This window comes from Lacerta agilis, chromosome 9 (assembly GCF_009819535.1).
Source record: "Lacerta agilis isolate rLacAgi1 chromosome 9, rLacAgi1.pri, whole genome shotgun sequence".
Classification (NCBI taxonomy): Eukaryota; Metazoa; Chordata; class Lepidosauria; order Squamata; family Lacertidae; genus Lacerta; species Lacerta agilis.
The window spans coordinates 52,202,757-52,227,516 of record NC_046320.1 but is presented as its reverse complement, the minus strand read 5'-3'; the positions used below and the strand labels follow the sequence as shown (position 1 = coordinate 52,227,516).

The 24,760-nt window shown below is 40.0% G+C and overlaps 1 protein-coding gene across 2 annotated transcripts in view; it reads right to left on the bottom strand.

Annotated features, from left to right (window-relative positions):
- Positions 1–24,760, bottom strand: part of TBCK (TBC1 domain containing kinase) — an 84,662-nt gene that overhangs the window by 25,971 nt on the left and 33,931 nt on the right. For both annotated transcript variants that reach the window (XM_033160322.1, XM_033160323.1), the window contains exons 10-22: positions 23,364–23,512; positions 20,999–21,137; positions 19,442–19,541; positions 16,953–17,002; positions 16,103–16,232; positions 15,727–15,825; positions 14,817–14,879; positions 14,089–14,215; positions 13,401–13,451; positions 11,982–12,065; positions 7,225–7,310; positions 3,652–3,688; positions 104–265 (exon numbers count right to left, since the gene is read on the bottom strand). In XM_033160322.1, the coding sequence (XP_033016213.1) occupies positions 104–265; positions 3,652–3,688; positions 7,225–7,310; positions 11,982–12,065; positions 13,401–13,451; positions 14,089–14,215; positions 14,817–14,879; positions 15,727–15,825; positions 16,103–16,232; positions 16,953–17,002; positions 19,442–19,541; positions 20,999–21,137; positions 23,364–23,512 (1,277 nt within the window). The remainder of the gene's footprint in view (positions 1–103; positions 266–3,651; positions 3,689–7,224; positions 7,311–11,981; positions 12,066–13,400; positions 13,452–14,088; positions 14,216–14,816; positions 14,880–15,726; positions 15,826–16,102; positions 16,233–16,952; positions 17,003–19,441; positions 19,542–20,998; positions 21,138–23,363; positions 23,513–24,760) is intronic.

The window sequence follows — 24,760 nt, the reverse complement described above, 5'->3', positions numbered from 1 at the left end:
ATTTTCCATCTCCCTACTAAGATCTTACACTCAAAACCCCAAATTATCAACAGAAACTTCGTGAACCATAACAGAAGACACCCAACATAGAAACTTGCAATACCTGGCAAATCAGAAAACAGCAAAATGCATTCGTTGAATCCATTAGAGAGAAGCCGGTCCCTCAGCTGCTGCAGAATAGCCACTCCAATACAGAAAGGGAAAGAAGAATTCCCAAGCAGTAATGTATCCCACAGATGAAATATTTTGTGCAACGGAAAGACATCTGCAAGGGGTGGGAAAGACAGGAAAATTATGTTTAATTATCTTGAGAGACTAGAAACCTTGCATGGCCCATCAGCAGATCAAACCAAACTAGCTTGTTGATCACATGTTTAGAAAAGGTTGTGTTGACCTGGAACTGTTGACAGGAGTAGTCAATGTGGTGGTGTTGCTGGACTACAGCTCCCATCATCCTTGACCATTAGCCATGCTGGCTGGGACTCATGGGAGTTGGAGGGCAGCTTCTCGAAGGCATCACCTTGGCTTTTACAAGGTTTTGCTGCAGAACAAAAGTGGGGAACCTGTGGTCTTCCAGATGTTGCTGGACTACAATTCCTATTACCCCTGGTCACTGGCGATGCTGGCTGGGTCTGATGGGAGCTGAAGTTGAACAACAATGATGTAACCGATGACACAAACTCAGTACACAAATAAGATTCAACACAGGAAAAGGCCCTAATAGCAAGTGACCTAACAGCATGCATGCAACCAAGTGGTGGAAGAGCCATTTGGAGAAACCCAAATAGTGTTATGTTATTAAGTCAATAGATTCATTGGTAAATTGAGTAGGATAGTGAAAGAGGCCTATGATTTTCTATCACAGATATATAGCCATTTGTCTAGATAAATTACCACAACTTGAAGGTTATTGCTTTACTTTTAGAACAAAGAATACCCAACCTTGTTTAGAAAGATTTATCTTCATCTGTAGTTCACTCCCAAAGGTAATCAATAACTCATTTCAGTGTTATTAAATGCCTAATTAAGAGAATTATATATTCTGCTGAAAAAACACTTCAATGACTTTTCTCTCTTGTTCAAACACTGTATTTATTACTGAAGCAGAAGGAAAGAGATGCATGATCTGCATAGACACTGAATTCCCAGCTAACTGTTTCAATGGGACCCTTTTCTCCCATAAGTACATTTTCGATCATCTTGTTATAATAAATGTTTACTAGAGAGATTGTATGTACAAACTAATCAAGAAATGTGCACAGACAGCTATTGCTCAGCGTGCTAAAATAGTTGGCTATATTGACAAGGAGTTGGCAGAAGGACAACAGGTGGTTGTCCATGGGAAGACATATTCAGATTTGGTACTAATACAACATAGTCACTTTCCAACGTCCTAATTTTTAGGTGAACTTCATAGGCAGCACAAAATATTTCAATAAATAGGCCAGCAGTGCTCAGTGTTTAACTGTGAAAAGTGAGGAGGGGTAAGGAGGGATTTAACACATCCATGTTTACCAGTCAGGTTGTTTCCAGATGATTTGGGCCACAACTCCATAATCTCTGACTAGGTCAGGTGGGAGTTTTAGTACAAAACATCTGGGGGCACCCAAAAAATTGAAGAGAGGTGGGATAAATTTCTGGGGGGGGGAAATGTTTTGGGGAAGATTTTGGTCTTGTTTATAGAGTAATGAGATGGCCAAGGGCATTTTTTTTCTGAGTGAGGAGTATCTATTTTTACAAACTAAAGCCACCAAAATAGTTGATTGCAGAACATTTGAACCAGGGAACTTCCTGATTTAGAGCAGCTTTTTAGCCACAACTTGACTTCAGCTTTCTGTGACAGGGTTACAAACAAACCCTGAAGTTTTTGCACCCAGGAGAGCAACACATTTTAATGCAGACACCCATTTTTAGACAAACTATTCCTCCTGTTATGCTTACTAAACATCAGTCATACTTTATGTAAAATACTATAATTGTATGTGAGGTATATAATTTTCCAAAGGACAGAAGCAGTTGAATGATTTCCCTTCACATTAACTCATCTGAATCAGTATCATAGTTAATCTTTGACTTTATCTGACTGCCATTATGTACTTGGATAATAGTTAATTTATAAAACAAATTTAAAACCTCATCAAATATACCCAATACCAAAACTGAGCTTTTTAAACCACAGCCTTGTGTTGTTGCCTCCCAACAAAAATGGATATAAAATGCTAGTAAAAAAGAATATTTTGAAAAATGCTTAGAAGGCAATTCTTAGATAAATCTTCTGTTAAGTATATGGATTATGCCACACACTCGTAGGTGCTTGTAGGAAAATCACCTGTGAATTAAGGACATGTCTTACTGTATCACACAATTTCACAATAATGTAGACATGGTTTCTGCTGCAACAACTTTGAGGTCTACTTTTAAAATGTGTTGCTGTATGTGCGAACAAACCATAACCCTGTTGTGTTTTTAAGAAACCAGTAGGACTGATACATTTTATGCCTTGCATATATCTTCTGGGTTGCTTGAAGTATTTAAATAATTGTTGCAATTGACCAGGGTGATTTTATTTTATTATCATTTGCTAATTTTTAAAAAGCATCATATTGTAATACTATGTATGGCCCACTCCTCACATAATGCTAAGCCAAACCATGGTTTAGTGTGAACAAGTGAATGCATGAGAAGATTGCAGCCACTCTGCTCTTCCTCTGTTCCTGCTGCTGCCATGCTACTCTGGCTAAACCACAAGTGGCAAATGAAGTGGAAACCTGAGTTACAGCTCATGGTTTGTCTGGAGCCTGGGAGTTTCAACATAACACTAAGTCACACCATGGCTTAGCATTATGTGGGAACTGGGTCTACATGTGAAATGGGTCCTTGAATTTTGTAAATTGATTTTAAATTTTGATGGTTATGGGATCACAATGCGATTTTTGTTGTACATTTTGCCATTTTTATAGGTTGAAAACTACTTTGAGTGCAGTAATTCAGGAAGATAGAATACAAATTAAAAATGAAAATGGCACCACTGTTTTGAAGGACAATGTGGAATTATCACTGAAAGAGCACGGTCCTTCTGATGGGGATGTGTAAGAATTGTTCAAAGCCAGAGCATGTCATAAAAGACAAAACAAAGCAGCAGGACAATATTTCTAAGTGGAAATGTGCCACAGTACATATATGAATTGAGTGAACTATAATCATTCAATACTATAATTGGACAATCAGAAAATAAAATGTTGCTAATTTGGGGTTGCATCCAACACTCCCATTCTGCTTGAAAAACAGAGCATCTCCCTCCTCTCTCCTGCAGCCCCCTAAAAAATTGCTCCAGAGGGTTGAAGGAGATTTTGGGGGGCACATGGAGTTAGGAGAGTAAGGGTGTATTACAGACTCCCCAATCTTCCGAAACATTGGCATAAAATCCTAGCCATCCTCTGTAGGTCCTATATCAGGCATAGGGAACCGTTGCCCTTCCAGATGTTGCTGGATTTCAACTCCCTTCATTCCTGACCAGACCAGGAATACAACATCTGGAAACTTACAGATTCCCCAGATATTTAACCCAGATCAAAGTGAAAAATGACCGTGATATAATGCAATAAAAAGGGCATGCTTAGCATAGAAAAAATGACAAAAGGTCATACTCACGTGTAAACATTGTGAGAAACCAAGGAATGGCATACAGCTATAAAAACCACAGGAAGAGGGTGGGGAGAAAAGAATACATGGGTTAAAGCACAGCCTTGTAAATTGTCTATCACCTTAGTGTTCTGCAGCCTCTGATTGTAACAAGTGTGAGCAATTTAGAGTCAGGATTGCAGTTTAAAATCTGTATCACAGTAGCATGTTACCAACACTGCAATTTAAACCCCTAGAACCTGCACTCCACTATTTCATGGCTCTGTATAATAACTGTAATCCATGCTTCATGTAGGGGGACTTCAACAAGCGCAAAATCATTTTGCTTTCTCTCATTACAAAATTTGCACGTGGTTTTTCTATATATGAAATTTCCTCTTCAGAATCAAAATGGGAGCTTCCTCTCTCACATCTCTCCTATGCTGAAGCTGAGACGTCTTGATCTATAAAATAATCTGTTCACAGAAGGGAGGAAGTGTGAAGGTATGATAAAGAAGTGAGGGAAACCATTTTTCCATGATTAAGAAAAATGGGTTACATAACCGTCCCTGGAAATAACTGCTGCTTTCTACTGAGTTATCATTAATTCCAGATTCATATAATTGTTGTGCAGCTCAGTTTACCTATTACATTTTCTACAAAATGGGTGGGAGTGGTGTATGCCCTTTAGGCTTGTACTAGGCTGAGATTTCTCTCGGGAAAGTAACAAGCAAGCATCTTATGGAGAGGCTAAGGCCATATGAAATTGCATGGCACTGAAGGAGATGGCCTTTTCTGATTCTATCAAAATCTATCTGCCTCGTGTGTGTGTGAAAAATGCTCTATTTACACTCATGCTGGCCTAGGTCACAGTTCTAAGCAATACAAAGGAAGCTTTTGTGCCCAGTAAGTCAAGGTGGCAAGTATACAGAAGATACAAGCCACAGTTCATTTAATGGCTGTTTGTCTCTTTAGTAGCAGACCCGCTGTGACAAAATACCAGTTCTCAAACATTTAGCTTCTATTAGACTGCACTGATTACCTGAAATTGTGTTAGTGGAAATTGTAAAATTCAAACATCATGGAAATCATGACTGAGGCCTAACACAATGACGTAGAGGGATGGTCTCAGAGACATATCAGACCTTACTGACAACTAGTCAATACACTGAAAAAGTAGTAAATTAGTATTTCATTTCACTATCTGAGGGTGCAATGCATATCCTCCCCACATATAATATTCTAGGAAAGGCAAAGGAAAAACAAAGTTATCAACATTCCTTTCACAAATGGCACTATAATCAGTTGTGTCTCTAGTTGTGCCTTAGGGAGACAAAAGGAGAAACATGAAAATAGAAAGAAAAATACACCAAAATATCTGATTCAATACTTGCTTCCCAAATTTGCATTTAAGAGCAGCTGCAACAATGAGCTTCTATTAGTTGAGATGCATTGTTCTTGGTACACAGTGCCCCCTACCAACCTCACTCAAGTATAACCAAGCAGCAGAGACGGCTACAAATTCTTACTGCAATATTCCCCCAAAGTTTTATCTTTAAGATGGATTTAAAAATATGTCAAACAGAGCTTGCCAATAATAAAGTATGACTAACAGTCAATACAGTAAGTTCCCAGATCTTTCAAAGTTTTACCCTCACAACAATCCTGTGAAGCAAATATTTTTTATAGATTCCCCCACCCCCAGCACAAAATAATTTGTGAACAGGGAATTGAATTGAGCTCTAGCTGCTTGCAGGCTTCCCACGGGCCCATGGCCTGGCAAAAAAAAAGAGAGAGGGGGGGGGGTAAAAATTGGCGGGGAAACACCACTGACATTTCAGTTACACTTGAATCATGTTCTAGGTCTACACTATTTTTGTATTTTAACTTTTGAGCATTTTAAGGTATGGGTGTGAAATTTTCTTTACTTTCTTATCTTTTTGTAAACTGCTTTGATGTTTTGTTTCCCCCCCAATCAAGTAGTGTATAAACCTTAGAATATAAGTAAGTAGGTCTACCCAATACCAAGTCAAATGTAATGTAACTCATCACTGCTAGATCAGTTGCTCCCCTTTGCATGTTCCATGTTACTGGTGGGAGAGAAGGCATGATTACCGGCAACCACCACACCCTCTTTCTCTTACTGCTGGGTTTTACGTGGGTGGGTTACATATTCCACTCCTTTGCAGCAGACCTGGAAGCGGATCAGTACATGTGTTTCACTCAACCTTGCTCTCTTGCTGCTTCGATATAACATAAATGTGGTGTGGACGCCATTGTAATATGCAGAACCTCAATTCTTTGATGTATTTGTGTGTTTTGATGGCATTTATGGGCACATCTCTAATTTTAAAAAGTGGTCCAAAAGCTTGATTAAAGGATAAAAAATTGACGCTAGTGTCCTCTCAAATAACAATTAGCTGTACCATCATTACACAAACTTAACAGCAATACTTTTTTTGTTAAGCAGCTATAATTAGCTAGGTGCTAAGTTACTTGCAGGTGAGTAAAATCAAAGCTTTTGGTAGCCACTTTCTTAAGTGGTTACCAAGTAGACACAGCCAGAACCTATAATTAATGGCAAACCAAAACTGTGACTGAATAATTTAAGCATACAAGTTCATGTTTTGGTAGTAAGGATACTTTAGGTTAAGAGATTGTTGTTTTCATGTCAGAATTACACAGGACATATGGACATGTTCATAACACAGTGTAAGATTTTATAAAATGTATACAATAGTTATTGTTCGGTGTTCTTTTTTTAAGAAATCCTGCCCACTTTTCTCCACATAATACTTCAGGCAGACATTGTGACCACTGACAATACTTGCTGCTCAGTAGTGTTCAAGACTCTATTCAAGAGCTCTATAATATAATAACAAATGGCAGAGTGGCAAGAAATAATCTCTTGCACAGCAGGAACCTGGAAGATTTATCAGTGTTCAATTTGATAGGATTAGTACTCAAGCATGAAAATCTGGTTCAGATCACTGCTGAAGTGCATATGCTTCAACCTAGATGGATCCTGATGAGTCGCCGGTATCAATTTTATTTTCCAAGTGACACGCGCAGCTCCTATTAGGCTTATTGTAGGATAGCAAACCCATTTGTATGGAAAATACAGTTTTGCAGACAGCTTGTTTTCCACGTAATTATATACTCTCCCCATCACTTTATTTGCAAACTTCTTCAGACTGTAAACCTCCTTGCATCAAGGACTGAGTGTGTACATGAGAAGGTGAACTTCCAGGAAATTCTGCTTGCAGACTTTGTACATAACTGCAGTTCAAATGCTTCTACATAGACGTCAACACTACTCAGAGTAGAGCCACTTAAATCAATGCACATGGCTAAGTTACAGCCATTAATTACTCTGATTAAAATTTAGCTGAATTCCACCTCACTATACCGATTTGACAGTGATAGCATTTTAAGTGGTACAACACCAACTAATTGCACTGGCAGCTCCTACCAGGTTCTGAAGGTTTCTTGTATCAAATTTGTTTTGGGTTCCGATATGCGGAAACAAACCTTTGAGACTGACCCCACTTTCCTTTCCCTACTACTATTTATTAAAAATGCACAAGAAGCATTTCCACTTACATCTGGAATGAAGCCAATTTCGTTGAGATGGTTACTCAGCTCGGGGTCATGGAATGCAATCATCTGGGAAAAAACTGTCAGGTATTCTAGAAGAGCGATAGAAAAGGAAAGAAAACCTTTCACTAGGAATTTAGGCCTTAGGGATCAGAAACTAAGTCTGCTTGGTGGAATCCCCTACAGTGGTACCTCGGGTTACAGACGCTTCAGGTTACAGACTCCGCTATCCTAGAAATAGTACCTCGGGTTAAGAACTTTGCTTCAGGATGAGAACAGAAATTGTGCGGCAGTGTGAGGCCCCATTAGCTAAAGTACCTCAGGTTCAGAACATTTTCAGGTTAAGAACGGACCTCCGGAACGAATTAAGTTCTTAACCCGAGGTACCACTGTATTACAAAGAGAACACAAGGAAACAAGCTCAAAATATTTACTACAAGTGACCTGCAATCACATCAATATTACCGGTATGTTTCATTATTTCTTCCCCTCCCTTAAAAAAGGGGGAAAAGGAGGGGGGAGCACAAACATTGCAGCAGATTTTGTACATATGTGCAGTTTGTATGTACATGATTTCCGTATACATACATTTTACATCCTCTTTAATAGTACAGGACAACATTAAACACTTTGACATGCTGTTAGAAAGTTTACTTCAGCTGTTAAAAATAATTTACTTGCCAGGTGTGTGATTATGCTGGTATTTGTGATGGTAGCGAGCAGCAGTTTATGGCCATCTGTTTTATACCAATCATAATACATAAAGGATCATTGAACATATTTATGGTGCTTGATATTTTGACCTCCTGGTTTCTATGCAGCACTTCCAATAAAATATTAGTGTATCTTCTCATAAGATCAGTGTTTTTTACAAACCAGATTTTGCGTTTGTTGCTACAGTCAAATGATGTTCAGCCCATCAGTTGTAGGAGCCACACTGGACCAGATCAAAGGTCTATCTAGTCAGCATCCTGTTCTCACAGTGGTCCACCAGATGCCAATGTTAAGTCCGTAAGCAGGACCTGACCACAATAGCAACCTGCTACTTATGGCAAATTAAATAATCCATGGCCTTTTAAATTGTAGGGGGTTACAGTACTGTTTTTGCTTGTTACCAAGTTATGTATTTTTGTGGTTTTTATATAGTAACCACCCTGTGATCCTCAGGTGAAAAGCAGTATAGAAAGTATATAAATAAAATGAATTCTTACTTCTATTTTTGCCTCAGAGCTTTGGGGAGTACTTTTATTTTGGCATGAAAACCCACATGATCCTTCAGTACTGCATTATCTCTAAGCCCCTGAAACGATCCTTAATTTATATACCTTTCTCCGAATGTAGTGTTAACATATTTATGTTCCTAATGAATTCACCAACCACAGGTAAAGTATTTAAAGCGACTAATCGCATAAACTCGGCTATGTGCTGATGAAAACAAATTTACAATTAGTTTCCTAAAAGCACATTTCTTTTCAAACAAGGGATTCGTGCCTTCAGTGGTTCTAGATGGCTATGCTGTACCTTGTTAAATACCATCTTTATTTGAACAGCAAGGCTCATAAAATATAATTGCTTTGTGGGATTACATGGTTAATTAAGTGTCTATTGAAGGCACACGTCTTTCCATGAAAATCTATTGGCTGGGATCAGCCAAACAGCACTAGCTTAGATGATACAAATTATTCCTTCAGTTAATTTGGTATATTATAGCTGTAAACTTTCAACTGGTCTTGCATTTTCAAAATCTGAAAAGCCTGTACCAAGGCTGTGTGCCACACATCGACAAGAAAGTGGCGATAATATGCGTACCCCTCATCTTAAGGCTGACAGTTCCCACACTACAGACTCCTTAAGAGTTAGGGGCTGTCAAAGACTTCCAACCAAAAGCGCATGGAGGCACTGATTTCTAAACTCATGCTTCCATGTGGGATCCATATAAGCAGCAGTCACAATTTCGTGCAGTAACAAGTGACACTTCTTTGAAGTACTGTAATCACATATGTTTAGCAGCAAGAAGTACTGGTGGTTCATACAATTGGTATCCCCATGTGACGCTGGCTGGATTGTGAACCTATCTATAGCCCAAATTTACCCTGAAAGCCACTGTGTGGGGCTGCTGCCTTTACAAACCACCCCTTGAGTACTCATGGTTTAGGAACAGCCACTCATGGGTTTTCTAACAAAACACAACCGTGGCCTCCTAAAACCTGTATCGATTTCTCATAAAGTCTGCCATTTTTATTTCAAGTGGTGCAAATACCATGAGTAGACTAAATGTCTGGGAGGAGGGACACCTCCAAATATAAAGTTTTCCATTTATAAAAGTAGTTTCTTTCATCCTTTAAACATCTCTAAGCTATTATGAAAGCGTATAGAGCAGGAAGTTCTTAAGTTGTTTACCCCGTACAATTAAATTACAGTTCTATTATCTAACGTTAAAGCATGCTATTTCCAAACTAAACAGGTTTTTTTTTTTAAATCTTCTATTATTTCCGCTTATGTTAAAAAAAAAAATACTAGTCCCATCAACTTTATTCCTTTGTAGAATACTTAAACACACACAGGTCTATTTTCCTTCCAGAAATGAGATATAGATTGTGTTTGCACTGAAGGTTTTTTCTTGTCACCCTGTGTAGTAGGTGACCATACCTCATCTTGTCCTGCTATTTGCATTACAGTTTCAACAGTTTCTAAGTGCCAAGAACCGTTGAGGGTATTTCTCTTTTGTTCTAAACTGAGCTACGGATATATTTTTCCAGGAGTTTTCAAAAGGCACCATAAGCGTCTAACTTTAAAAGAAGTTGTTTGGATCTGCTACATGTGCCTTTTCTATATTCTCTCCAACATATTTCACATGCAGGAAAGAAGCACAAGCTGCTGGGGAGGGAGAAGGCTCTACCTTTGAGAAAAAGACAGCACCAGAGTACTATATATATTTTGCATGTAGAAGGAGTCAGGTTCAATCGCCAGTTAAAAGGGTCACAAGGTAGCAATGTTAGAAAAGAACCTCTGCCTAAGGAAGAGTGATGAAGATACCACATGCACAATAGCAGTTAAAACTGTTATAAATGAAACTGGAAATAATAAAAAGTGCATTAATTAAACCTGCATCGATCTAACAAGCTGCTAAGCCTAAATTTTCACGAACTCTTGTATCTCATCCTCTTTTAAAGGCATCCAAGTTGTGTGACCATCACCGTTTCATGTAGGAGTGAGTTCCACAGTTTAACTATGTGCTGTGTGAAGAATTACGTTCTTTTGTCTGTCCCGAGTCTTTGAACGTTCAGCTTCAGTGGACATCCCTGAGCTCTAGTGATATGAGAGAGGAAGTAAAGCTTTCCCCACTGTATAAGCTTTTAGTGGGTCTGTTCTTTTATTATTATTATTATTATTATTAAAGGATTTTCTTGTTTTACAAAGGTATATGCAATGTGTCTCTCGTATTTTTCCATCCGGCATTTTTACACATCAGTTTCATTTGTTGAGACATTAGGGAGGAAGGGGGGAGAGAGGTGGGTGGGGTGGGGAGATGGGTGGGGTGGGGATGTTTCTACTTTACTTAATATATGTAGGGTTTGGTGTCAGCGTCGTTTGTGCAGGTTCTCTGTTGTTAGCTTGTGCTCCTTTGATAGTGAGAGAGTTCGGGATTGGCGTAGCGTGTGATTGTTCATTAGTGGTTGGCTGCAGTGGTCTTTGGTTTCCTGTGTGAGTAGGGTGGGTGAGTGTTTTTGATCAGGCCAGCCATATTGATTTGTATGCTGTCGGTAGATTTTTGTCATTTTCTTGTTGGGCTGTGTGTGTGATGAAGGGGAACCATACCGGGGTGAAGTCATCTTCTGTTTGTCCCCGTGTCTGTTTCAGCTTACTGGTTAGTTTTTCTAGTAGGGCTGTTTCCCATACTACTTGGTACCATTGGTCCATGCTTACTCCTGACAGGTCTCTCCAGTGTCTGGTTATGATGTTTCTGGCTGCTGAGAGTAGGTGGATTATTAGTTCTTTGTGGTGTAAGTGGGCGTTGTTATCTTGGAAGATGTTTAGTAGGACCAATTCTGGGGTGATTTCTAGCACTTGCTTGGTTATCTTACATATTTCTCGTATGGTTGTTGCCCAGAATAGTTGGATTTTGGGGCACTCCCACCACATGTGGAGGTATGTGCCTGTGGAGGTGCACCCTCTGCAGCATTTTGGTGAGGTTCCTGGGCGTATAGTGGGTCTGTTCTGAAGAGAACATGGTTGAATACCACCCAGAATCTGATGGAGATGATAAGAATCATACTAACAAATACCAGTCACATATTACCCAATATATCCTCTAGGTCAGGGCTGTCCAACCTTTTTAGGGAGCCAAAGTTGTTGAGCTTTTTTTTTTGGGGGGGGAGGCTCCAGCGATCGACCAGGATCCCGCAATTGACCAGTAGATCACGACAGCCTTGCTCTAAGTCATACTTGGAGCAAAACCACTGAAATAAGTGGATTTAAGTTACCTGTTGTTTGATATCAACTGATCTAATTTAAGTATGGCTAACATCTAATTATCACCTTATACATATTAATGAGTGAGGCGTTGAAGAGGATGTACAGTGTGGAGATAGAACGGACCCACTGAAATGAATGAACATGACTAAGTTAGGTCCATTAATTTCAGTGGTCTATTCTCAGTAAAATTTAGTTGAATCCTACCCTAAACATGTAAAGCTATATAATAACTATCAAGGAAGACTACTATAACAAGTATCTTCAATGAGGTTTAACAGAAAACCTACCTTGAATCACATGAGAATTGTCTTTCAGAAAGAAGTTATACAGGTATTTTGGAATAAAGGCAGACATACAGGCATAGGCCAGGGCTTAAAAAAAGAAGAGGAGGAGAGAATTAGGAAAAGAATGTAAGTTCTATACACAACACATTATTACTGTTACAAAACACCTACACTTTATTTCATAAGTTACACTGCTTATGCAAAAGGCTCCTATAGTATTGAAAACATTTGCAAAAATTAACAACTACCCATGAAAAATAGAGGGTTGGATCTTGAGTAAAGCATGCAGAAGATGACTTTCCCACCCTCCTCTTTCCCCAGCAAACCCCTGAAAATTCTCTTCCAAAGGAAAGACCTCTGCTTGTGGACAGAGCCCCTCCCTACCTGCACCAAACTCCCATAACCCACCCCAGTCAGCAGGGTTCCTCAACCAATGAGAAGGCTTGCAAAGGGGAGATGCCAGAAGTAGGTGGGTTATCGGTTTCTGCTAGAACCTTTCCCTGCATTTTTCCAACCCAGGGCACCAGCAAGAGTATCAGGGACCTGACAAAGGGGCACCTATATTAATACAATAGCCTTCTTCATGTACATAAAACACCCAACTATGTTCCGTAATGAATTTTGCATCACAGGATGTGGTGGAAGCAATCAGCAACGTTCCCGAGCTGTATGATCTCTGTATAATGCACCCACGCAAATGGTTAAGTAATAAGCTCAAATGCAGTTACACATGTGATCTCGGGCCGCCATAGCAAACATTCTTTAGAGGGTGAATGATTGATTGAATGTATTTCTATACCACTTTCTATGTAACGAATCCCAAAGCGGCTTAAAAAGAATAAGCAACAATGACAGAACAAAGCATCAGAAGTACAGCATAAATCAGAAATCATGGGGACATTCTCGTGTTAGCAACAGCAACCCAAGTGGAAAAGATATGCTAGTATGCAATGATCCAGCTGGTCCACATGTCGCTGACATCCCTACATTACCAGTGCACCACGGAAGCCAGGTATGGGGGAGAGCCAGTGTGGTGCAGTGGTTAAGAGTGGTAGACTCGTAATCTGAGGAACCGGGTTCATGTCTCCGCTCCTCCACATGCAGCTGCTGGGTGACCTTGGGCTAGTCATGCTTCTTTGAAGTCTCTCAGCCCCACTCACTTCACAGAGTGTTTGTTGTGGGGGAGGAAGGGAAAGGAGAATGTTAGCTGCTTTGAGACTCCTTTGGGTAGTGATAAAGCGGGATATCAAATCCAAACTCCTCCTCCCAGTTGTGACTATATTATATGATACATCCTGTCTATGCAGTTTCTGGAGTTCAAGGCGTGCAGGAATTATTTACAAGATGAGTGAAGATGAGAGAGGGAAAATAGCAGACATCTCGTCTGGAGAGAACAACAAACTAAGAGCGGAAAATGCTTACCTTCATTGTTGAAATTTAAGTATAAGAACGGCGCACAAAGGGAGTCAAGACCTACAAGGGAGGAAAACAAACGAATGCACCAATGATGTTAAAGTGATTTGCCATATATTAAGCAGCCTTCAGTATTACTTCACTCACCCCAACATAGTCATATGCTCTGTATAGGGAATGTGTATATTGTTTCAAGTGTTTCTCGCATGCAGAAATATGCAGAAACCTCTGAAAGCATAATGTGTGAAGCGATCCTGAAGTTAAATTTATTTTACTTGTCCCCCCCCCCCACTTCTGTAATGTCCACCAACTGCAGAAAAACTCCAGTTATATTACATTCTATAAATCATTACTTAAGGGTGTAATTGAGATGCTGATCATTACTCTGTTTAGCTACAATTTATTCACTATCTGGAAATAATCTAATTGATCTTTTAAAGCACAGCATGAAAACAACAGAAGAGTCAACAATTCATAATTCCACAAAAATGCACAAAACTCAGGTTTGGTTTTTTAAAGCCAACTGATTGAATTACTGCATTTCTTATACCTAAAGCTAAAATAAATAAATAAAATGTTATTGTGGGTTATTCTACAGCATAGAAAGAAAACATTAAAAAAATGGTCCTGATTGCTTAAGTAAATTTAAGATTAAAGAAATAATAATTCCTCAGCATAGTAAGTCAGCTGAACTAACCTTGCCAATATACTAGACCGGGATGCGAAACTACCCATGCTTTCAGTACCCGTCTAAATTTTGCGTGACCCTCTGGCGATGACAGCAATTCATCATACTGATGGCAGCGAGGAATGTCAACTTCAATCTACGATATAGGCAGGCACAGAAAAGGAGGGTGAGAGAAGTACTATAACAAAGCTCCAAAGTGGAAACCTCTCTGGGTTTGTAGAGTTCAAAGCAGGCATCTGTTTCCATCTGTTTTAGTCTCCCATACTAGTTCCAGGGGGAATCTGAGAATATGTCCTCCCAAAACTACTGTTCTTTGCATATCACTGAATGGTAGAACGGAAGAAATCATGGGAAATAAGGAACGTTTTGTGCAAAAGCCACCTAAGAGAGCACAAAGAGGTTGATTATGCCACAAACCCATAGGGTATCTTGGTGTTGTTGAGGGTAACTTTTTCCCACTGGCATCCCAAAACTCTTGTCAACAGGGGCCACCTCACACTCTGGCGCATACATGTTATTTGGCAAATGTATACTGGCACATGCAGAGTCTCCCTCTTCAGCAGAACCATACAGATGAAGGATTGTGATAGATGCTATGGTTCTATTACTCTTTCGAAGTGCATTGTGAAGGGTTTTGTGCGCCAGAAAGTTTATTTTATTATCGGTCCAAGAATTAAGCTGTACTTGAATGTATTTTCATAATTTCACAGGTGATCACATGAAAAGAAGAATCTTACTTGTCTATCTGTAGGAATTGGAGTGTCCTTGTCAATGGCATCATACTTTGCTTGAATGTCACCCTAAAACCCGTAAGACATCAATGCAGTAAGAACCTACATGCGCAACTGAACTCATTGCTAGAATTAATGTTGCAAAGGCAGCACTAACAGAAATGCCAGCAAAACTCATTCATGCAGGGTTCTGACAGGAGTTTTGGCACGTGGTCCAAATTATTCTCTGCTTCTCCCCGCCCATCACCCAAACCCTTCTCTCGGAACAAGATACAGTAACGAACTCTACAATTTGATGGCCACAGGCTGTTTTCGGACACTTGTGACCCTGTGTAGATGTCAAAACTAGGACAAGCACACCATACGGGTATGTTTCAAACACACCCCACCATGCATATTGCCTGGAACTGGGGCGAAGTATCTTTTGATCCAGAACTTTACCCTGCTCCAAACACACAAAGAGACTGAATTCTGGGAAGTGGAGTGCGAGAAAGGCGAGACTACACTTGATTGGGACTGGTGGTGTTGGAGAGAGAAAGGGGGTGCTGCATTAAATGATGTGACCATATTGTGAGCTGCTTTGGGCACATTTCTGTGAAAATGCGGTATAAAAACTGTAATAATAAATGCTCTGCCTCTCCCCCAAAACAGGATTCAAGAGTAAGGAAAGGCTATTTCCTCATCAAGCCATATCTTGCATGTATGTTCATGCCCGCATGCGCACACCACAATCCCACTGAATGGTTTTCCTTTCCCCCAACTAAGCCTGCTCCTGTATCTCTCTGTGTATAGGGGTGGAAAGGTTGGGCAAAACATTATTCAGCTATCTCTCAGGGAAACTGCAGTCACTGTGCAGTTATTATCAGCAGTCCCTGCAGTTTGCAATTACGAATCTCTCTCTCTCCTTCATTCTTACCTCTACTCCAAGTAAGGCAGCCCACGTTAGACCTCTCATTAGTGGAGGAATGTCGACTCTGGCTTCTTTCCAAATTTGATTTTTTTTGTATGGATAGGCCTGGAGACAACATATCATTTTACAGGACTGGAAATACTTTCAAATTGCATCTTATATTTGTATACTGTTTGAATCTGTATATTTTATAATAATAATATACACACAAACATGTACATCCATATACAGATTCTTAAGAAACACACCTGGTGTTGACGTCTAAAGAGAAATGAATGAGACATATATCATATTTCACTGCAGGAAGCATTGAGGGCAAAATGAAGATATAAACACAGTATATGAAGGAAATTGTATACAAAGTTTTGTTAGTACTACGCACCTTCAGCAGCCTGTCAAAAAGGACAATTCTGTTTAGCTGGTATTCTGTATCCCGCTCTCGGATTATAAGAGGAAGATTAGCAGCAGCAGATAATTCATTATTACTGTTTGAATGGGGTATATTTGATTGGCTGAAAAAATAATAGAGGATGTGGTTGTGATTTAATTTATTTTTTTGCCCCAATACACTGAATTAACTATAGAAGAAATTGGGAAAAGCTGAAGCAATTAAGATCATCATCATCATCGCACACACACAAGTGAAATCAATTCTCATACTCTCTTATTCTAAATGGAGACAATCTTACAATTCATAAGTCAGAATACTTTTTTTGCAATAATCAATAAATGAAGTGCTGGGAAGAATCTGATAGAAATATATTACTAGCCCTGAATACCATACCTGTCTACTCAGCAGTTTTATTTAAATCTGGGGGCTAATCTAATGAAAGCAAGGGTTTCTCTTCCCAGTCCAATTAATCTGAACCAGAAACCATCATTGGATCAATGACTTCTGCTGCTTCACAATCCTGATCAGTGGGAAGAAACAGAAACATTCCAAAAATCTCAATGATCCATCTGTAAACAAATTGTTTAGAGCACTGACCCCTACTGTAAACTGGTATTTTCCTTCTGATCAGCCAGTCACACAGCTCACTGAGAAATAGGTGGAGTGGACAGGAATACCATAGCCCTATGGATGCTACCCTTTTTTTTTTTTGATTCAAGGTCCATGTTCATCATTGGTCAACCCCTTGGGGGCCGCATTCCAGACTCACATATTTCCACACAAGATGTTAGCCACTCCTGGCCTAAGTTCTCAAAGTAAACGGCTTATTCTATGTACTTACTCATCTTCAAGCAAGGGATAAAACGCCTCTCCACTGACATCTTTCAGCCTCTGTGAAAGGTCATAAAAATACTCAATATTACAAATGCATTCTGCATTTAATATAAGGAAACAATGACCATTTTGTCAAGTCAGTTATCTACTCCAGCCTTCCCTAACTTGGCGTTGTTCAGATGTTGAGACCTACAACTCCCAACAGCCCAAGCCAGCATGATCAGGGATGATGGATGAAAGTTCAAAAACATTTGGGGGGCACCAGATCTGAGAAGCCTAATCTACTTTGTGTTTATCTTGGACATGATTTCAAAATACTATCTTTCTTGTTTGAGCCTTCAGAAACAACGCTTGCTCATTTAGCCCTCCAAAAAAGGGTCAAAAGAAACAAAATTAGCTATTTAAACAAGTGAAGGCATAGTATTAGCTATCCCTTAACCACAACTAAGGCTTGGACCTGGACTGTGAGATTGTGAAATCCCTCTAAAAGGATATTAGCCTTATCCTCTATGGATTTGCCTACCAAAGGCTGCAAGTTATTATATTCAAGTCATGATGAATAAGTTACTTTCAGCTGGCATGCCTCTGAATGCCAATTACTAGGAAACAACACACACACAAAGAGAGAGAGAGAGAGAGAGAGAGAGAGAGAGAGAGAGAGAGAGAAGAGGTGCTCTCATGCAATGAAGTAGGGCAGAAAATTTTCCAGCACTTTCATTTTCTGCAGGAAGAAGAATCCATTTCCTAAGTTCATTAGGAAGCATGGATGGATGCCAACTGCAAATATAAGCCTGGTTAAGCCTAGTACTTTCAACATATTTAACTTTGTTTACTAAACACAAGGAAAATAAACATGCTAAATTAGATCACTCGCTCGGGCATCAGAAAATGTTCTGATGCAACCTGAAAAACGTACACTGAATTAAAATAAATCAAATTAAAATGACTACTAAGGTGATGGTGGTCTTTTGAAGCTGTCAGGGCTCTGCTGCCTATAGCCCCAAAGATCAGGTGTTAAATTAACTTTAGTCTGGAGTGCAGCGTGATTAAGTTTAATATCACCTTTTGGACAATGTTCTTACACAATTCATGCCCTAGTCAGAAACTGCAGCACAATCTTCTCTTGGGATTTGCAGTGCAGTTTAAAACTCTTTACAACATGCAGCACTGATCCTCTTTTGATTACAGTCTATTCCAGCAGCAGGGCTTGGAGAATTCCAATTGCTAAAGAAAATCATTCAGCTAATACTGAAAAGTTTGGCTAGGAGATTAGTGAGAGTCAGACCAGATTTTCCCCAAAGAGAAAGTTCTCTGTATTTAGCATATATATCAATTTCTACTGGCATTTCAATGTGAGGAAAAGCTCAGTGAAATGACAAAAGTCTTTTATTTGTTCAGATTTTTATGTGTTGATGAAAAACACAGAATGTCTGTTAATACACTAAATGAATGTTTTCATGTTTCCTTTTGTTGTTGTTCATAAAATGACTGCTTTTAATTTTTTTGTTCAAGTTACATATGGATTTATGTAAACACTTATATCCCACTCTGTTTGTTAAAAAAAACTACATAAGGGAACTTAAAAATAAAAAGACAAAGAAGTAGGAGACATTCACAATAAAACTGAACACCACAAAGCTGAGCTCTACAAAGTCAAGAGTTCAAAATCATCAGATTGATATCAAATGGCTGTTGGGAGCAAAATTCTTTTATGAAATTGTGAAAAACCATCAAAATGGACCTCCCAGTCAGGCTCTGGAATACCCTATCACACAGTTTATGCAGATGAATTTTGAACATTGTCAAACAAACTAACAAACAACAGCACACAGATTTATTTTATTTTATAAAAATATATCTTCATGAATCTCCTAATTCTCTCCATACCCCATCGGCTAGTAATGATTCGGAGCCCCGCAAATGTCAAACTTTTGCAGCAATGTTAAGAATACTCCATCTGATCCCCAAACATGGCAAACACATTTTATAAAAAGATAAGAGCAAAATAAAGGAAAGTTCTAAGTCCGAGATCAGTATTATCTTAAACTGCTATGACAAGACGACAAAGTTACTGCATTCCAACAAAAGCAAATAAATGAATGAACTTGTAATTAAATAAATAATGAAAATCGAATGGGGAAAAGCGAGGCGAAAAATGAGGTGTGCTCATGTATTTTGAAAGCTCTGGGTAGCATCCACTAAGTCATAGTCAGAGAAGATGCACTGAAATCAACAGACATGACTAACCTAAGACCACTGGCTCAGTTTGAGACACCCCTTTTCCTGCAAACATTTACATTCCTGCTCAGGAAAATATATAAACTGCAAATATTTCAGCACATGGACAGCTCAGCTGGTTAGAGCGTAGTGCTGATAATACCAAGCTTGCAGGTTCCCATGTGGGACAGCTGCATATTCCTGTAATGCAAGGGGTTGGACTAGATGATCCCCAGGGTCCCTTCCAACTCTACAATTCTGGGATTCTATTATTCTTACGTTTCTGAGCTGGCAGAGGGAGAGAGTCACAGTTGTGTCGTCGAAAAGGAAGCTTCTATCCCGCCCTTGTCCAAAGCTCTCCCCATCCTCAAACAGAAAACTAGGAAGAAGGGGGGGAAAGTCACAGATCACAGATCAAAATGATTTGAGAAGATAAGATTTTCATAAAGACATCTTTATATAGGTCCTTTTTTATATCTAAAGGTATATATTTATATAGACACTAGAGGGGCTGAATAATGGTGAATAAAATAGTGAAGCAAACCCCAAAATTACTACATCTAGTTTACATGAACCCTTGCTGTTTTGGGGGAAAGGGCAATTTCTCCCAACTGCAATCCTTGTCTTGTTTTGAATGGGGATGCTTCTGTTTTATTTCCACTGGCATTTGATATAGATTGGATTTTGCTCGCCCTCAGATTTAGGGAAGTGATCCCATCTATTCCAATCTAAAGCTGGTCAGCAGCAGATACAGCTTACACCTAAATGAAGTTTATTTGAGCTGAGCTGGGAATTTAAAGCAGAAGTTTAAACAGGAACAGAGCAAATTCTGCAAGCTAAAATAGGGATGCAAGTCAATGATGAGCAAGCCTTCATTCAAATGAGCCTTTAAAAACAATGAAATCACGTGACCAATCCCAGGATTCGGAGAGTAGCCATTGAATGGCAGGCAGGAATTGCCATTTCAGTTTCTCTCTCTCCCCCCCCCCCCAAAAAAAATCCCTTTTTCAGGTTCCATATCATCTGGAGCCAACACTGGTTTGGAGACATATTAAAGTATTGTAAACATTGACTGGCAGCTCTCCAGGGATTCCCAGAGAAGTATTTCCTTGTCTTGCCTGTAGGGCCAGATTAAGACCGTTAGAGGCCTTAAACATATATGGCGCCTCCATATATATCCAATTCAAAATATAAACTAAGATTAAATTTTATTTTTTGAAATAAACACACCTACTGCAAGTAGGAAACTAATGTTTATTTTCATACACTCCCATTTTATTTATATTTGGAAAAATTTTCTCCTACCTTTTCTAATTGCAAAGCCTTTGATCAAAGCCTCAAAACTAATCTCACATAACGCATCTACTTCTACACTTGGTAGAGATAAGGCATGCAGCCTGGCTTGTTGCAAGAGCACAGCTTTTCTGCTGGGGTTTTGAAAATACTTCAACTGAAAGAATGAACACTCAGCTGAGCAATTTGTGACCGTTCATGTTAAAAATCTGACAAGGGAAAATTTATATGATACCACCCCCCTTCCCTTGGTGCCCTAAGCACGTGCTTATTTTGCTTAATGGTTAATCCGGCCCTGTGCACCTGGAGATGCTAGGAATTGAACCTGGGATTTTGTGAAAGGCAAAGTGTGTGCTCTGCTTTCAAGACATGGTTCTAAAGGATTGAATGGTGCTTGACAATGCAACTATTTTTCAGACTCTGGACTTCTATTTCCCCCTTTAAAGCCACTTTCACTTCATTGTATCGTTTAACTTTTTTTTTTTTTACTTCATGCTTCCATTCCTAAAATCTGGGTTTTGTTTTGTTTTGTTTGTTTCTTACATGGGAAGAGTGCAGATGGGTGGTTTCGAATGAATGATTTCCTTGTTGACAAGCTCTTTCTCCAAGTCTCCTCCAGCCAAGCACCAGAGATAATAAACTTCTTCTATCGACCTTTCTGCTAGGTAATCAGAGTTTTCCTCTATTAACAGAAGCCAACAAAGACAGCATTATAAACTTTCCAGCAACTCTTTTCAGTCCTCCTTCCCCCAGCACTGAAAACTCTGTTGTTGTTGCTGCTAGAAACAGAGTAATAGGTCTGAGGAGCAATTCTTCAGACCATGTTATTAGAGATAAACGATCTTCCCTTTGGAAGTGCTAGATGGAAAATCCCTGGGAAAACAAAAGCAGCTGGACAAACTATGGAGTCGCTCAGGCAGGCAGTGACAGAATATCTCCATCTTTATTTGATAGCAAAAATGATATACACCAGGGAAACATTTATTACATGCTTCATTACTTAAAAGAGGCTTCTCTCCTCTGGTTTAATGGGATGCAGTGACAGTAAATAACAGAACGCTTTATGTTCACTGAGTTCCTCTGAAATTTGTGTGTGTTTCAGTTTAACAACAATCTCTGACTAAAAGATAGCCGGGCAGAAAAATCCTATTGGGGCAAGCAGAGGGAGAATTTGGAGCAACAGAACTGCCAGATCCAAAATCCAGCTCAAGCTGAAAGGCCAGGGCAGAAAGCAGAGGGACACTGCTGGAGGGAAAATAAGCACGCTAGCTCCACAGCTGGCATATTTCACCTCCGGTACGTTTCCCAGCACAATTAAAAGTGTTGGTGCTGACCTTTAAAGCCCTAAACGGCCTCGGCCTAGTATACCTGAAGGAGCGTCTCCACCCCCATTATTCAGCCCAGACACTGAGGTCCAGCTCTAAGGGCCTTCTGGAGGTTCCCTCCCTGCGAGATGTGAGGTTACAGGGAACCAGGCAGAGGGACTTCTCAGTAGTGGTGCCTGCCCTGTGGAATGCCCTCCCACCAGAAGTCAAGGGGGAAAAAAATCTGAATTTTAGAAGACATCTGAAGGTAGCCCTGTTTGGGAATTTTTAAATGTTTGATGTTTTATCATGTTTTAATATTCTGTTGGAAGCCTCCCAGAGTGGCTGGGGAGACCCAGCCAGATGGGCGCAGTGTAATTAATTAATTAATTAATTACTCCACTGTTGGGGGGCATGTCTGGGGAGTGAAAGGATTTGGGATCGCATGGACCAGAGAGGACAAAAGATCAGCGTAAAGAAGCTTGGAAATACCAGAAATAAAAAGGGAAAGAAGTTTTAAGCCAAAAACAAAAAACCCCTACCCAGATAGCTTTGCACACTTCTTCACTTTAAGACTACATAGTAAAGGTAAAGGGACCCCTGACCATTAGGTGCAGTCGCAGACAACTCTGGGGTTGCGGTGCTCATCTCGCTTTATTGGCCGAGGGAGCCAGCGTACAGCTTCCAGGTCATGTGGCCAGCATGACTAAGCTGCTTCTGGCGAACCAGAGCAGCGCACGGAAACACCGTTTACCTTCCCACCAGAGCGGTACCTATTTATCTACTTGCACTTTGGCGTGCTTTCGAACTGCTAGGTTGGCAGGAGCAGGGACCGAGCAACAGGAGCTCATGCCGTTTCGGGGATTCGAACCTCCGACCTTCTGATTGGGAAAGCCCTAGGCTCTGTGGTTTAACCCACAGCGCCACTCGTGAACCAAATAAATTCTTTTTCTGGCTGTCATCTCCCTTCATACACTAAAAGGCTTCTCCTGTCCATGTGAGGCTCCTGATTCAGTGAAAGTCCCTCCCTGGAACAGGGAAGACAACCTTGGCTGATTTCTCTCCTTCCCATATTGTTCCTGGGGGTCCACCCACAACCCACAACAGTGTGGGAAGTGCTTCTGGGGGATGTAAAGGGAAAATCAGCAATTGTTCCCTCCTCCCCTTCTACTCACAGGGATGCTCCCATTGGAAGAAGTAACATCTGGATCCAACCCATTTATTTATTTATTAGAGAATCCTGCAATTGCAGACTGCTGGACAGAGAGCTTTGAACAGGGTGGCTTTGAACAAATTGCTATTTTGTGATCTGACTTGCCTCACAGGATTGTTGTAGAATTAAAGTAGGGGTCATCTAATGCATGTGGTTGAAGGAAACCCAAAATTTTGATACAATTCTCTAAATTCACCTACCAGCTTGCAAGATATATTCCGCCACCAAACCAACGGTGCCTAAAGACATACTGTACATGCTCACAATATTCCTCAATGACCAGAAAAATATCCACACAGAAATACACATTATGTCGGCAGTCTACAAACTGAAAATTTGCATATTAGATCATGATTAACCCTAGACTTTAAATCTGTTACCTCCTTTTTACCTTTAAACAGCTGGCTAATATCCTCAGGAAGAGTTAAGTTAGCACATCTTAAAGTGGGTGAGAAAAGGCTGGAAGGTTTGTGGAAGGCTGGGTATAAAGATGAGATTTCACTCAATACAGGGTCATTCAGTAACCTGTCAGGAATAAGTCTAAGGAAAAAGGAAGGGAGGGGGAAATCAAATCTCTTTTGGAAATCAGCTGTTTCGAAAATACACTCTTGAAAATCCAGATGTAAAAGTAGATGTGGTACAATGTGCATTTTTTGCTTTATTTAAGAACTCGTGCAGCTTTCCTACTGGGTTTCCTAATTATTATTATTATTTATTAAATTTGCATACCACTCTATCTGTAGGTTCTCAGGGCAGTTCACAACATAAAATTACATTATATAAAAATACACAAAATACATAAAACAAATAATTAAAAGCATTAACAATGCTAACATATACAAACTAATAAAAAATACACTTTACAATTGAAACAACAATTTAAAACATCCCCATCCCCTTCAAAACATTGATCTTACCACAAAGAGGCTGGCCCATGCCCTCATTCCACCCCCGAAGTGCTGCTCCCCCAAGGGACAAACCCTTTGGTTTGTGGCCCCGCCTTCAAGACAGGCTTTATAGAGCTGGCCCAGAAGCAGGGGCAGCAGGTGTTACCAATGCTGCCTGCCTTCATAGGGTCTTTGTCCCTAAGCTACTCTCAGCATCTGAAAGTCCAGGCAGATTGAAGTCCCCAGGCAGCAGCTGCAGGCAGGTCCAGGCACCTCAGTGTGTTCAATGAGGCTTAATCCATGGATGCATTATTTCTTTTGTTTTCCTCCCAATTAGCAGCTTAATGTCTCCACTGTATTCTTTTATATATATATAGCTAGGCAATAAAAATAATTACCAACCACTATGTTTTGCAACTGTGTTACCTTTTAAAAAATACAGCCAGCCCTCAAGCTATAATCAGTTGCTTGTTTGTGCATTTAATTACTCAGGTGAAGTTATGCACCACAACAGCAATTTCCATGAACATGATTTTCTGTTTCAGCGCCTCCAATTTACTGGAGTCGCTCCTGAGATACTGAATGTCTTTCCTCCTAGCATACAACGTTGCTTATGCAAGGAGATCACTCTTATAAGCTGTGAAATAGGGCTAATCATAGCAGGTGAAGTGGCCCGTGGATTAGGCTTATGTCTCAAATGCTTGGAAGAAAAACAATTAAGCATACTGTAAGTTGCGGGTGGTGCTGTGGTCTAAACCACTGAGCCTAGGGCTTGCCGATCGGAAGGTCGGATGTTCGAACCCCGCGACAGGGTGAGCTCCCGTTGCTCGGTCCCAGCTCCTGCCCACCTAGCAGTTCGGAAGCACGTCAAAGTGCAAGTAGATAAATAGGTACCGCTCCG